The 16,139-nt window shown below is 39.7% G+C and overlaps 1 protein-coding gene across 4 annotated transcripts in view; it reads right to left on the bottom strand.

Annotated features, from left to right (window-relative positions):
• Positions 1-402: 402 nt before the first annotated feature.
• Positions 403-16,139, bottom strand: part of HOOK3 (hook microtubule tethering protein 3) — an 88,254-nt gene continuing 72,517 nt past the window's right edge. For 2 of the 4 annotated variants that reach the window (XM_027529885.1, XM_027529889.1), the window contains 4 exons: positions 15,257-15,357; positions 13,971-14,075; positions 13,190-13,261; positions 403-10,031 (listed from right to left, as the gene is read on the bottom strand). In XM_027529885.1, the coding sequence (XP_027385686.1) occupies positions 9,891-10,031; positions 13,190-13,261; positions 13,971-14,075; positions 15,257-15,357 (419 nt within the window). In that variant the 3' untranslated portion in view covers positions 403-9,890. Of the gene's footprint in view, positions 10,032-10,486; positions 10,659-13,189; positions 13,262-13,970; positions 14,076-15,256; positions 15,358-16,139 lie in introns of all 4 variants that reach the window. The other 2 variants (XM_027529887.1, XM_027529886.1) reach the window with 2 other exon arrangements.

The following is a 16,139-nucleotide window of genomic DNA, read 5'->3' as shown; positions in this document are numbered from 1 at the left end:
CAAACCCACGTCTCCTGCTTGGCAGCTGATTTCTTCACCACAGAGCCACCTGGGAAGCCCCATGGCCTAAATAGGATGCTTCCAGAATAATATATTGTGAAAGAAGGTAAAGTATCTACTGTGGTTCCTGTTGGACTGTCTGTGAAGAGGGGAGAAGCTAGGTTTACCTTTTATCCCTCAGGACTTTGGACAGCCAACTTACACACGGTATGTACCAGCCTAAATCAAAAGAGAACCCATTCTAGGTACTGGGAAAAAGTTCAGAGAACATTCCTGATTTACAGTAAGTCAGTGGCATAATATTTAAATTGACGGGACACTATGGCAAGTGGATGAATACTATTAAGACAATTATTAAACATGTTTGTGTCAGGGTTTAAGAGAAGAAAAAATAATCTAAGCTGAATTTTTATACAAGTCTTTATTTACAACTTGTTTAACAACTGTACACTTTTTGCAGCCTTGAAAACATTTTTGTACTTGAATGGGAAAATATAGTTTGACCAAATCTTAACTTTATTCTTCATATACATATACATATATTATATGCATACATATAAACATATACATATAATTAATACCATAACAAGTTGGCAGTCATAAAATTAAAATGAATAAGTGACATCAAAAGGAAATACAATATAAGATTTCAAAAAATTAAAAATCTGTCTTCTGGTGATTTCTTGGACTTCATGTTTTTGTGAGTTTGGTGAAAATTTCTTTCTGAGGCTCTCTAACAAGTCATCTACCTCAGAGAAACAGTGAGAAAACTCACGAATCTAACAGAGTCAACGACTGGCAAACAGGTGCGACATTGCTCGGATGCATTTTTGTACGAAGTTGCTAAAACTGCACTGATTCAGTTTTCACTGTGAGGTGAAAAATTTAGTCCTACATGGTTTTCCTTTTTGGATTACAATGACTCAGAATGAAATTGTGAAATTACAAATTCAATAGTCAACCAGAAATAAGAACATACCTAGCAATATCCTTTTTGCAAAGGCTTAACTGCAAGGTGGATAACTACAATGTCAAATGTCAAACTAACAATTCATAGAACAATCAGTAATACTTAAGACATGAGTATAAGGCTATAGAGCTGGGACTGTAACCAATACAACTCCAACTCCAATGTACTAAAGTGTTTTCCAGCTCATCTGAAAAGTTTAAAAAATACTGTAGGAAAAAAAAAAAGCCTCTTTCTATCCCCAAATCTTTGATAGAATTTGTTAATCGAAATAAGGCAAATTATTAAACTATTAGATATGTTTGAATTTTACCATTCATTATGCAACCAAAAATTGGGTGCTATAAATGGTGGGGCAAATTTCAAAACAACAAGATTAAATCTGGAAATTATTCTTCTGAGCACAAAGCATTATGAATTACATATAATCTGTAAACAGCAAAGTTAGTGACAGCAATGGCATATTAGTGCATCTGAATTTTTAATAACTAAGACTATTAAAAAAACAAAAGACTATTAAAAAAAATTAAAAGGCCCCAAATCACTGATTGGCATTTGTGTACAGTCACTTCCTGTATTTATACTAGCATGTTCTTTCTTATTTCAAGCATCTTGAAAATTTCCCTTAACTAAGAATATGAGTCTCTGCAGAATATACAGTTAATATTCTGCCACCAAAAAATAATAAACTCAAATCATGCCATTTACTCATCTGTACTTGAATAAGAATTTCTTTACAGCTGTTTGTAATTTGATACTACTGGATTAAGTCTGCAGCTTGATTAAAAAGACTGAAAAGGCAGAGGAAAGTATCTGACTTCCTGACAGTATAGTTTTCACTAAATACCAAGCTGACTCCAAAGAGTTACAATTAGTTTCTTCTATTCACTAAAAAATTCAAAGATGCATTTGTATAGATCTGTTTAGTCATGCTAAGCACTTTAGTAATAAGCCAAGGCAATGAATAAATCTTAAAAAAATGTTTCATTAACTAAGTTGCTGGAATAAAATCTGCTTCATACAAGAAACTTAACTTGATCCACAATCTAAGTAGTTAAGAACAAGAAACTAGGAAGAAAATCAAAGAAACTATTTAGATCTTGATATGCCTTTAAGGTGATAGATGATCAAATGTGACTTTGGGGGCATAAATGAAAAACTGCTGGCAAATCTCCTTAGATCTATATATATGTAAAAGAAACAGAACAGAGATTTAAAAGTAGCAGAATAGAGGACTATGATGTCTATCAACTTTTACCTGTAAATAAATAAGCATTCATCAGTTTCTGCTGGATAAGTGTTAGAAGCTATCATCAATTTTAAAAGACTACCTAAAAAAGGGAAGAACCTGAAGATACTAAGTTATGATTTATGAAGTTATTTAATTATACCACTTAAAAAGTAAAGTGCTAAGAATCTGTTTAAAAAATATATTGAAAACTAGTTTCAAAGAATGGAGTTTTGATTTTTCAAGGTCTTTAAAAAGGGCTGGTATTAATTTTTATAAAAAAAATACCTTTCTTTATTGATGCCAGAAAAATCTGTAAGTGTATCATAAGTTAACTGAATGTCTTTATTTCATCCTTATTTTCTCTCTGGGCACCAAATGTCAAAAGCGCCTTCTTCGATGATGGACGCGTTCTGGATCTGTGCTGCCTGGATGGTAACTGCTTTCCACAGGTGGCTTCTGATGAAATGTGGCTGGGGGACTGGGGAACCGGATTCTTAATTTTACTTGAATTTAAATCAGCACATGTGGCTGTGAATTGGCTAGTGGATTGGACAATGCAGGTATAGTATCTGCTCTTAACTAGATTAGCAAGAAGCCAAAGGATGCTCAAGACATTTAGAAGGTGATTTATCCGTTCAACGTTCTGTCCCCATGTGTGAGTGTGACTGTGTGTTTAATTTTTTTGCTCTGGGAGGATAAAAAGTGGCTCTCCTCTCACAGGTTAGAGTCTAGCCTTCTCTATCTGTGCTTCTGTCTTCCAGGTGACCTGCCTACACCAAGCACATCAGCGGAACAGAGGGTGACAGGGAAGAAAGCACTGCAGAAACTGTCCACACTCTACAAGCACTTCTCTCATCTAAACCTAAGACAGAACCCTTACGAGCATGTTCTTAACGAGCGCATCTCCCTGTTCTTTGGCAGTAATCACTGTGTTAATGTTTATGTAACAACAAATACTTCAGTATGTTTTGACTATGATTTGAATATAAATATATTCAAGTACAAATGAAAAGAGTCCTGACTCCACAAAACATCTCTCAAAAGAAAAAGCTGAAAACTTTGCCATATTTGAACTTAAGAAAATGGCCAAGTTCATAAGGCATATGTTCTAGTAGAACTAAGACCACTTTTGTAGCATCCTGCCACGGTTGGTACCTGCTCCTTCCCATCACCTCATCCCCAGCGTTTTCCAGATTCTTGGACGTCACAGCTCCTGGAATCTGGCTTGCTTTCTTCTGTGTCTAAGTACATGCAATGATGAAGAAACTATGAAAGTGAAGGAGAGTTTGCCAGTCTGTTTTTAGGAGACAGGCAAATGAAGGGTGACAGCATCTTCTGATGAACCAGAAGACTGTTCACTTATTGTTAATGCACCTCCAGGAAACAAGGAGCTTAAAGTGTGTCTGTATATGAGAGACCCTGCTTCATAAGTATTAACTTCACGAGTCTTATTAACATGACATAAAATATAATCAATGACTCGCAGCCCCGACCCAGCTTCAGATAGCATTCTAGACTCAGAACTTCAAATCGGACTTTAGACATTTCAGGAAGAGAGCACAGCCCATTTATTTGGGCTGTCTTTTACGGCTTCCTTAGTGAGTCTTCCAAAATAAGGAAAAGAACCCCGGCGGAAAAGATGTACATGGAAAATGCCACAGAAAGGTAGAAGGAAAATACTTATCTAATGTTAGTAAGTAAAGTGCTGTGACTCTTGCAGTAAAGTATAAATAATACATGTGAGTAGAAGTAGTAAATAATATTAAGACATTCAACTCTAATAGTGACATATATAAAATAAACACTATATATATATTCTACACATATAGAATGTATATACAGTCATCACTGTCCACAGGCTGACAAATTACACCAAGAATAAACACGAGTCCCTTTTATAAGTTTTACAGTATCAATGCTAATCTAATCATTTTCCTTTGTCAGTTCAGAGATCTCTAAAGCAATGACGACTGCTCAGAAGTCTCCCACATGCATTAAAGCCTCAGCATGCTTTGGTGAATTTCTTTTTCTCACTCTGAGCTTGAAACTTACTCATCCTTTTAAGCTCTGAGTTGATATAATTTAGGGTATTTGATAGCCCCATCGTCCTTACATTCCGAGGCTACCTACACACCTTCTCTGATGATTTCATCTTCAGACCCTGAACACCTAGTTCAGAGCTGGGCAGTCATGTTACCAGGTATACAAAGGCTCTCCTTGAATATATACACATAGGAAGTCTACTCTTGCCTTCATTTTAAACAAGATCTTCTGCGGGGCCACTATGTATAATTAAGGCAGACATAAAACTGAGTGTATGGTTTGTAAACTGTACACAGCAGCAGAGCCAGGTTACTTCTAGGGAGTTGGTAGTGAGTTTCAGCCACCGTAGATGTCTCATCTCATCACACCATCCTATCTTCACAGTCTTAAAGATCTATCTTAGAGAGGAATGGGTTACCAGTTTCAAGATGAAAACTGATGCTTTCCTCTCCACTCACAAACATGTACAGTTAATCTATGCCCAGGGAGTGCCCACTGAAAGGAAGGACGATTAGAAAATATTTTTGTCTACTCTTTTTTTTTTAACAGAATGACCATGGAAATTCAGAAGATTTTATGTAAACTATTACTTTAGTATTACTATTAAGACCAAGTGTAGGTTGAATGGTGTCAGCACTTCCATCTGCCTGGATACTTGTTTGTAATTAGGTCTTTTCTTCTTCCAATAATTGATCTACTCTCTAGGAATGGATCTGCCTTGGCAGCCTTAGATTACTTTCTCAGAGTTCTACGCTCTTACATGTAGCATACAAACTTATCTCATAGGGTATTATTGGAAAACGTTAGAAGGTAGAAAACTATGTGAGAGAGGCATAATTGCTGAAGCAGAACTCTCAGGAAACACTGACAGGCTACAAATGCCAGACTCATACAGAACGCTTAGGAAACACCGACAGGCTACAAGTGCCAGGCTCACACACTTGCCACAGTTAGGTTCAGGTCTCTTGTCTCTCAAGTAATGCCCCTTCTCTATCATTTTAAGTGCAGTGTGAAGAATCCAAATATATCTCAGGATAGCATTAAATACAAATTTTAAAGCTTTTATAAATACATGGGAATTGGGTTGGTAAAAGGCTGTTTTAAAACAAATTATTGGTACATATTTCTCAAGAACATAATCAGTGACTGAAAAGGGATGGCGGTCATCACACCTGCCCTTTATGAAAAAAAGGAGCAAAATTTTGACACTTCCATGATTTAGGGGAATGGGGAGGGGGAGCTGTGTCAGTAGCAGATTATGTTTTTTAGGCTTCTGAGAAATAAACATTATTTGTTGTACAACTTAAGAACAAAATTACTGTGCTTAAATTGGTCACTAAAACATTTTCAAAGTTTTCAACAGAATGAACATACACCAATTATTATTTAAATATGCTTTATAGAAAGTAAAAAAAAGGATGACAGAGAATAGCTTCCCTCATATAAAAAACGTCATGATACAAAATATTCGAATCATCATAGTTACAAAGAATAAGCTCTGAAACTGCTTTTTAAATGTAGTGAAACTGGGCTGTACATTACTAAAATGAGCTGCCATTTTCACAGTTGGAAATAGAGGAAGAGAGATGATCATTATAAAAAGGGGGGAAAAAAAGGAAAAAGCGTGCTAAAATAATTTTCAAAGATTCTGAGAGCCCCTCTTATTTTGTTCCTACCCTGTGGGGTACCACACAGACATCACTGCTGAGAAATGCACTCCGTAGTTCCACAGCCATTTCTAGGCAGAGTCACTTTGTAATTTGAGGATAAAAAGTCAAAACGTGGCCCACAGCTTAATGAACAGACAACAAAACTCATGTTGCTGTTTTGCTCTCAGCAAAACAAGCAAAATGCCAAGCACTGTCCTCTCCCTTCAGGGTCATAGAAGTTCTTATCTAGGTGTCTCTAAACTAACGAGGTTTACACTATCTGGGTTACAAGTGCTTTGTCAGATAAACCTCACGTGTTCCAACTGGGGAAAAGTTCTAACACTCCCAGAGTCTGAGATCTGGACCACTGGAGATTCAATGCAGGAAGTTAGGATAAGTTCAAAAATTTAGAGTTTTGCTTCAAGACAATTCTTACATTTGGATAAAGATTTTCAGACTTTTAACATGGTGTTATCTTTAAAAGATGAATGCTTTTTGGAGAGCAAGAAACTCCAAAAACTATCTTGTATCATTAGATGTGAATAAATAAAACTGCAACTGAGGAGGAAGTGTGAGTAAAAAGATTCGTAAATAAAAATGTACCTCTCCTTCAACCTTAAACCCCACTTCCCTTCACATGGCTTACTGCTGGTCTGTCTGTAACAGCACAGATTTGCATGCCTTCCTGACGCCTGCTGATGGAATGTGGGCGGATGCTTCTGAGTGGAAACATTTAGCTTAAGTTTGTGCAGTTGAGTTGTTACTACACAGACAAAGCGGTTAAGACCTCAACAAAACAAAAGCTGACAATATCATCCTTATTATAATGAATCATCTCACTAGTCAGTTTTATCAAACAGAAATAATTCAATCCTGATCAGTGTTTAGAAAACGGAGCCTTGGGACTACCCTGGTGGTCCAGTGGTTAAGACTCTCCTGCTTCCAATGCAGAGGACATAGGTTCGATCCCCGGTTGGGAAACTAAGACCCCACATGCCACGTGGTGTGGCCAAAAAAAAAGAAAATGGAGCCTTTATTTTGGGACTTCTTTTTTTCTTGGTTATTAGGTAATCAGACAAATACTAAACAGATCTGATGGAGTTTGTATGAGTTCTTGTAAGGTAAGTACAACTGTATTTTTTATTCTCTTTTAAAGATGTGGTAAATTGTAATATTTGCTGGATTTTTTCCCCCATTACAAACTCGTTAAATACACACTGCAGAATATAAAATGTATGCTTTTGTGGTCTTCAGTTACTAACTTTGTATTTTCTCACCCTGGTTAGAAGGAAAACAGAAAATAATGTTTTTGTTTAGAAGAATTCAGACCTGGGGTGATGCCTTGCCCCACCCTTAACGCAGTAACTCTGTGCTGACTCTATGGTGCATCAGGACTGGCTCCACTGCCCCAGGGAGTGCAGGCTTCATGGAGCCACTGTGTGTGGGCATCTGTCCAGCACGGCCCAGCTCAGCTCCCATCTACCTAAGGTGCCCAGTGTCTCACAACTTGCAGAGAGATCGTGCATTGGCACAAACCTCCTAGAGATTAATAATCATCACAGAGAAAAGAGAAATTCATAAAACCCTGCCCAAAAGCTGGGCCAAGGAAATAGGGTTCTCACTGGGACAGTGCAGTTTTATTCGTGCTTTTCAAAAAACATCACAGAATGTTTAGAAATAAAGTTTCTGTTATGGAATGAAAGCAATATATTAAAACTTAGGATACTGTAAGGGTGAGTGAAGGTTATGAATGTAAACACCAAAACAATGGGATGCCGGAGAAAACTGGGATGGAAAATTTCCTTCCAGGAGCTTGGCACGTGCCCATATAGAGAAACAAATCTGGGTAGGTGGGCGGGTAGTAGGCCAGGACGGGGCTAGCACTAGAGAATTAAAATGAAAACTCCTTATCTTATGGGATAGAACCCACATAAGAAACAGCTCAGGGACTCTGGTTTCAGTCCATCTTATTCTGCAGGTGTTATTTACCAGTAATTTCAATTTTACCAAGGTTAGTGTTCATGCCTTATTTTAAAACAGTTGGATCCATTCTCTAATTTGTGAAATAAGGGGATTGGAAGTGGTGGGGTGGGCGAGGCTGAACCATCTTAGATTTTAATCTTTTATTGTCAAAACATTCTATGGGCTTGGGTCTGCCCAGCCTCCGGAAGCCCCAGGATGCACCTACCCACATGGTTCTGTCCTTTACTACTAAGTCCTCCCGCTTTTCTTCTTACTAGGTGGAGGCATTCACACTGAGCTCAGACTTCTGTACTTAATGTAAAAAATTAGCTCAATGCATGGAGTCATTCCTGCACACTTTCTAATACCTTTCTTCAGGTATAGTTTCCGAGGACAAATGAAAACACCTAAAATAATTTTAGGTCCCTTTTCTTAAAGAAAAAAGGAAATAAGGATTAAAAATCAGACATCCAAATATACTTTCTGAAAATTCTTAAGTACATTTAGCTTGATTTAAAGTTACTCATTTATATTTAATATACAAAACTAAATGAAACCTGAACTTCCAAACAGCAAGTACACGAAATACAATCTTAACAGGTAACCTATCTAAAACCAAAACCAAATAAACGATCAACCTAATTTCAGTAAATTTTTGCTTTTAAAAAATGGGTTGTGGTGTAAGAGAAAGGCTGGAGGGGAATATATTTAATATAATTTGGGGCCAAATATTTAAGCCAATATGGAAAGCGAGCCAGAGACATTTCATGTTTAAATGAATGATATTTTGCATTTACATAGCACCTTATATAGTCAAAGTGCTTCACAATCTCTGTTACTTGACAGCCATTCATCAACGTAAATAAATAGTTTATAATCTGTCAACAAATGTAAGCACTTTGGGGCAACCAAATACCCGAGAGAAAATCTGCCTGGCAGCAAATTCTTAGACTCATCCACAGAATTAAGAAAGAGACCTGTCAGAAACGTCACACACAGGAAGTCACTTACTGATCTTAATGACTGATAGTAAGATGTTAAGTATTAGGAATTAGTGAGAAACAGAAGGGTCTATATTAAGGAATAAGTAAGACAAATGAGGTGCAAGTCAGCAAGGAAATTACCCCGAAGGTAAGGCTACCTGTGACTTGTAAGTATATAAAAAATAAATCATTTAGACGTGGAGGGTGGTTGAAATTCAGTGTTATCCCCATTGCCAGAATCTGATCCTCAGTTACTGTGATATTCCAAAACAAAACCAAAAAAAAGAATGTACTGCCTGATTTTTGTTCTTCTGTAACTTCTCCTCAAACAGCCTAACCAACACATTCACTTCTGCCAGCAAACAATATAGCAGGAAATAATGAAATTCCATTTATGTTTTAAAAATAGTTTCCAAATCTTCAAATTTAATTTCCTATAAAACAATGTGAAAACTCGTTTTTTTCCCCTCTAAATAATTCTCTCAGGTGCCTTGGGTGAGAGCTGATTAGCACCTCTGCCGATGTATTTATGTCTTTGCAAAAAGTGCACTTGCCAACCATTTTATATAGTAAATATGTAAGTTATTTGAAGTGCATTTGGAAAACAATTGAAAACACAGATTAATACATCATAAAAAGATTAATTCCCTTTAAACAAAGACATTCTTAGAAAGCATGGTAACACAGAGGCACGATAGAGAATATAAATTGTATCTCAATTATTGGCAGAAAATCTAATTCATTACAAAGCCTACACCGTTGGGGAAGGGACATTTTCATACAAAGAAAAGTACTGCACTAATATACAACACGTTTAACTGGGCATTTAAAAAGGTTTTGGCACATTAAAAGGAACTGACAGGACTACAGAATAAAGGACTGAGAAACGAAAGCATTACAGATACAGAAGAGAGAAAGTCCTCCAACGAGACACAACTGAAGGGTAACGTAAAATGGAGACGAAATACAAGCTGGCTGAACCTCCTGAAACGCCGTGCCATGTAACAGAAGTGTGTGTTGAACGCGGGTGTTTCTACCCCAGCGGCGGGACTCGTCTACCTTGCGGTGGCCGGCTGGACGTGGCCCGGGTAAGACCGCCGCGTGCTGGTGGCCTGCCTCTGCCTCGCCAGGAACGACTGCCCCGACCCCGTGCTCGCAAGCCTGTCTTCAGCCGCCTTTTTGTGCAGAGTCATCCCCTACATCACAGGGAAGAGAAGTCGTCAGAAACCAGGGGAACGCACTCTCACAGGGGAAACGATCATGCAGAATTTGTTACGTGGGGTCAAAAGGCACGATTTAATCTGTAATTCTCTTCATTACAGATTAAGGTCTTAGAGACATTCTAGTTCCAACAATTAGGTACAAATCTTCCTGTGGAGAAATGAAGGCTGAATTTTCTGAATTTACAATAATCCAGACGGTAGATAATAAGAGATGGATCTTTGGAATTATATCACCCACATGAAATCATACACACTTCCCTTTCAGATCAGATGTATAAAGTGATTTTCCAAGGCAGAAAAAGGGCAGTTGATTGGTAGCGGCTGATTCACGTGGGGGGTACGGAAATCACAGGGTTCAGGTAGAACAGAAGACCACACAGCACTTGTCCTTTCTGAAGGCGGAGAGTCACACCAGGTGTAATACATACCACCGCGCTGCTTTTCTTCCCAGGCAGACTTGTGTTCTCAAGTTAAGGGAAGCTCCTGATGGCCCCCAACAGAGGGCCCACTGCACGCAGGGGTCTTTCCTGAGGACTGGAGAGGAGCCCACCCGCCGGGCCCAGGACCTCCGAACAGGAGGGAGGCAGGCTGTAGCCCTCTCTAAACAGGGAGGAGCCAACAGTGAGCACTCTGAGCAGAAGGGGAAAGACGGCCTCAATGCTCATTGAATGAGCTGGAGACAACCCTGGCCAGAGAAATGGGAGGAGCTGAGGGTGGCCGGCTCCTCTCGCCAGTGACTGCAGACAAGACAATGGGAGCAAGTGGACACTGGCAACAAGGAGGCGGAAGGACGAGGGCCAGGAGGAGAGGCAGAAAGACGCGCAGAGAAGCTGGGCAACCAGCACAGAAGACGAGATACACCTCCCATCACCGGTCAGCTCCACAGAAACAGGAGTCAGGGCTCAGCGTTTTAGGTAGGCCCAAGGACACAACATCCTCCATTTTCCCAGTGAGAAAATCCAGGATGTGCTTTTCACTCAGTTTGAAACTAAACCATTTAAGGATCTGAGGACAATGGACAAATATCTATTGGTAATATTTAACCTACTGATTTGCCTACATATATTAACATATATTAAAGGTATATTATTAAAATACACCTTTTTAAAAAAAACTTTCATAATCGAAACAACTTATTCAACTTCTTGACACAATGTTTAAGATCTCAGGATCCATCACAAGGCCATTCTCTGAGATACTTAATACCTTTCACCAGGTACTAAGCTACTCATCACCTTCACTTCCATTTCAGTTGTCTGAAATGCAGAACTTGCTGAATGTATATATGAAGTTTCTGTTGTTGTTCCTTTAATCACTTAGTTATATCTGACTCTTTGTGACTCCATGGACTGTAGCCCACCAGGCTCCTCTGTCCATGGAATTCTCTAGGCAAGAATACTAGAGTGAGCTGCCACTCCCTTCTCCAGGGGATCTTATTGGCCCAGGGATCGAGCCCACATCTCCTGCACTGGCAGGTGGATTCTTTACCACTGAGCCACCAGGGACGCCCATGAAGCTTTTCCAGCCATCTCACCTGAACAGAACTTGTGAGATCCTGCTGGGAGATATTCCTTCATTCTCTGTGGACTTGAAAACTATCAATAGGCTTCTTCTTTAATACCATATCACGGAGTAAATCAGTTTGGTTCCATAATATGTGAAATCATAAAAATCAATCAGCTCTATGAAATTACTAGTAAGGACGGAGGGCCCGAGCTCCAAGGCTGCTGCTAACTACCCGACGGAGGACAGAGAGGCGCCAGCGCGGGGAGAGTCAGCACCGGTTCCCAGAGACCTCCCCTAAATACAGTTTTTTCTTATTTTTTTTACATTTTATTTTCAACTAATCTATATTAACAGTAGTGGTACCATAAACCCAGAAAGAGTCCCTCTTTTCTTTTTTAAAATTGGGATAAAATCTTAAGTATGTATCTTTAACCAAGGCAAATAAATGTGGACATGGCATAAAATTGTGTGAATTTCTGACAAAAGCTCAAATCACACTATTAGCAGACCTGGGACACTAACCTGTAAGACACAGTACCAACTGTAACTGTAAAATGGTATAATTTACAATTATAATTGTAAAATGGTATTGTGTCATGAAACACAACTACAGGGTCAAATGGGTATGGGGAAAGGAATCAGTCTCAGGCGACTAAACTCACATTTGGAAAAGGCAAAAGTGGTCGTGTTGGGAAGAAGAGCAAAGAAGAAAAAGAAGGGCTTCCCTGGTTGGCTCGGTGGTAAAGGATCCGCCTGTCAATGCAGGAGACACGGGCTCGACCCCTGGTCCGGGGAGATCCCAAACGCTGCGGGCAACTCAGCCCGTGTGCCATAAGTGCTGAGTCTGTGCTCTAGAGCCCGGGAACTGCAAGCACTGAGCCCACGGGCCCTAGGGTCTGTGCTCCCAACAAGAGAAGCCACTGCAGTAAGAAGCTTGCGCACCCCAACTAGAGAACCCCCCACCCCCACACTGCACTAGAGAAAAGCCCACACCGCAACCAAGACCCAACGCAGCCCAAAAGGAAACAAATAAATAAAGTTATTAAAAAGACGACGAAAAGGTCTAGGAAAAAAATATTGAAAAAAAGTACAGCATTCTTCAAAATCCACAGCTCTTCGTATCTGGAAAAATCTTACTGAAAGTCAAAATGCTGGTGAGCATTTATTTTCCCCTGCCATATGTACATTTTTGTGTGTATTGGAAAATTCAATTTCAAATTTCAGGATCCCACACTGAACATTTACCAAACCCTGTGAGACAATTAAACTATCTTTGTTATAAGAACCAGTCCTGCAAAGCCAGTGAAATAGTCCCACAAAAAAACACCTACTCCATCTGTGTTTAGATATGACTGAAGTCACTATGCCCAAGGACAAATGGTTCTGAGAGACAGAAAATTTTCCATCCTTCAGGACAGTGCCCACAGTGTTCTAACCCCGTTTATGGTGGGTTCTCGTATCTGCTGTTCGGCCCTAAGATCAGCGTTAGGGTTTTGTTAGTGTGTGTTAGGACGGCAATTACTTTTCAGATTCATTCGGTAGAATGACTTCTACACTAAAGGAGTATAACAAATAATACACATTCATTGAACTTTGCGAAGTGTTTTGACGTGTTATTTTCTTACCATGTTGTACCAGGCACTGACAATATATTTCTCTTCCATCTCTCTTTGACTCTTTGTTTTCTCATATTCTTTCTAAAAAGCAAGCACATGTAAGCATGTAAACATGAAAAACATTCAACACCAGTAAAAATCTAATTTATGCCCATCTAAATTCATGGGCACCACTGTACAGCTGGCCCTCTATATCCACAGGTCCCACATCCACAGAGTCAGCCCACTCCAGGCCCAAAACAGAAAACACAGGGCTTCCAGGTGGCTCAGTGGTAAAGACCCTCCTGCTAAGGCAAGAGACACGGGTTCCAGCCCTCGGTCGGGAAGATCCCCTGGAGAAGGAAACGGCAACCCACTCCAGTGTTCTTGCCTGAGCGATTCCACGGACAGAGGAGCCTGGGGAGCTACAATCTATGAGGTCAGGGGGTCACAAAAAGTTGGACACAACTTAGTGACTAAACAATGACAAAAAACAAACAAAAAGCCATATATTCCAAAATAGAAAAAAACAGACAAAAAAATCCATAGCATTTACACTGCATGCAGGCAGACTTGTTACTGCCTGAGCAACCAGGGAAGACCTCGCATAACTAATCTGGAGATGGTTTAGAGCACGTGGATGATGTACAGAGGCTGTATGCAAATAATCACATTCACTACTGCCTACAAGGGACTTGTGCATCCACAGACTTTGGTAACTGTGCCCTACAGATGTGGAGACTGTACACAGCAAGGCTTCTAGAATCAAAAATAAAAAAATCAAATGTCTTATCACATTATAGTAAACTACCTCCAATGAATGGAATTGCCGGTCCCGTTCCTGGAGCTGATTTTTAAGAGCTTGTATTTCTGGTGCTGCTCCTTGATTCTGTTTAGGATCTAAAGTACGGATAACCTGCAAAAAGGAATAAAAGGAAAAAATTTAAGTCTCAAATCTACAGTGTATAACATCTATGGCAGCAGTTATTAAAAAAATAAATAAATAAACCTTATGAGAGTCCAAAACTATCTCACAAGGATATTTTAAAATTTGAATGTATGAAATGATGTTCCCTTGTTACAACTTCTAATTATAGAAAAATTTAAAATTAAGTGAAAGAGTCCATTACAAGAAGTAATTCTGGCTTAAAATTCATCAATCACAGTGCAGTGGACACGACTGACGGCAGTCTTCCCCTTTCTGGTCCTCTGACTTGATTCAGGGGCCTCTGCCTCTGACCAGGTGTGTGAGCAGGGAACGGGGCTCGATGTCCACACGCCTGTCACTGTGACCGTCTCCTCTGCCAGAGGCTGGGTGGGGTTTAGACTCGGGCAGGGGACACAAGTCTAGCTGGGACACCTGCAGGCTTCCGGGAAGGGTCTTTTTGGCCCAGCAGTTTTACTATCAAAACCAGTCAAGCCTGTAGAAAAATGATCAATTCTACAGAAAACCTGAAAGAGCAAACAGTAAGACCGCATTTCCTTTAACACAGACTCCTTAGGCTCCCCCTCCACTCCAATGCCTATTTCTACTTTTCATAAAATGGATTTTCACCCCAAAGTCCGCATTTATCTGATGACTTTCTAAAGGTAATTTATTTAACTGGTTCCAATGACCTCATTCTCCCTGGGAACTGCCAGCTGGGCCCAGAAGCCAGCTTAGATTCAGGCTGACCACAGCTGAGGCTCTTCAGGAGGCAGAGGTTGGCCCGCCTAGGGCGTGCAGCTCATCTTTTTGTTTTGGCCGCACAGTGCGGCATGTGGGATCTTAGTTCCCTGACCAGGGATCGAACCCATGCCCCCCAGCCTTGGAAGTGTGGAGTCTTAACGACTGGACCACCTGGGAAGCTGCTCACGCAGCTAACTTGAACTATTAGGCGATGTGAGGACTGTCCCTCCTCTCCTACATGGAAAGGTGCTTTCCTCTTGATAATCAGAAGTAGCCCCGGGCTGGGGCACCGTTTCGGTCACTGCCTCCTGCTCGGGTACTTCTGGTCCGGTCTCCTCGTGGTCTGAGAGGTCATGGTTCAGGCGTGTATCACGAGACGTCAGTGAGCCACAATCAGAAAGCAGAGAGACCCGCAGACTCACACTTACACTTTTGGCTTTCTCTAGGTATTTCTTATATCGTTCTTCCATTTGCTTCATTTCCTCTTCTTTCTTCCGTAAAGCTTCTTGTAATTCTTCAATTTTTAAGGCTATTGATGAGACAGTAGACCGTAACAACTTTAAAAAGACTTCAACTGACAAAACAGTAAATAGTTAACAGCTTTGAGAGATCGTTTGGTCTATTCTTATATATAATTTAATTTTTAAAAATCCACAATCTTTTTTTAACAGAGAGCTTTTCTTAGAAATAAAAACTACACTATGGAAGTACACAAATTATAAAAAGCATTCATTGAAGGCTAAAGGGATAACAAAATGTGGTCTATGTATACAAATAGTTGAATATTTTCAGCTTCAATCCTGATACACGCTACAGCATGGAGGCATCATACCCAGTGAAAATGAAAGCCATTATGCGAAGTGGAATAAGCCAGACAAAAAAGGACAAATATTGTATGATTCCACTTATACGAGTTGTATACAAGAGTCAAGTGCAAGGGGCTGAAAGCAGAATGGAGGTGACCAGGGGCTGGGAAGAGAGGAGGTGTGGAGTGGGTGTTTAATTAGTAGAAAGTTTCAGTTTAGGCAGATGAAAAAGTTCAGGAGATAGACAGTGGCTGTATGATATTGCAAATCTGCTTAACATGTCACTTAACTGTATACTTAAAAATGGTTGAAATGGTCATTTTTATGTTATGTATATCTCACAACACGAAAAAAGTAAAAGTCTGTATTGCTCCCACCTCCACACAAAAGAATCGACAAAGTCAAGTTACCTACATGTGCAAATACCAACAAAAGTAAAATAAGTCTGGTTGACATACTGCAACTGCACTACGAAGGTAATTTCATAAAATATACATTAGCATTC

The sequence above is a fragment of the Bos indicus x Bos taurus genome, chromosome 27, assembly GCF_003369695.1.
Source record: "Bos indicus x Bos taurus breed Angus x Brahman F1 hybrid chromosome 27, Bos_hybrid_MaternalHap_v2.0, whole genome shotgun sequence".
NCBI lineage: Eukaryota > Metazoa > Chordata > Mammalia > Artiodactyla > Bovidae > Bos > Bos indicus x Bos taurus.
This window is presented reverse-complemented; position numbering and strand designations above follow the sequence as displayed.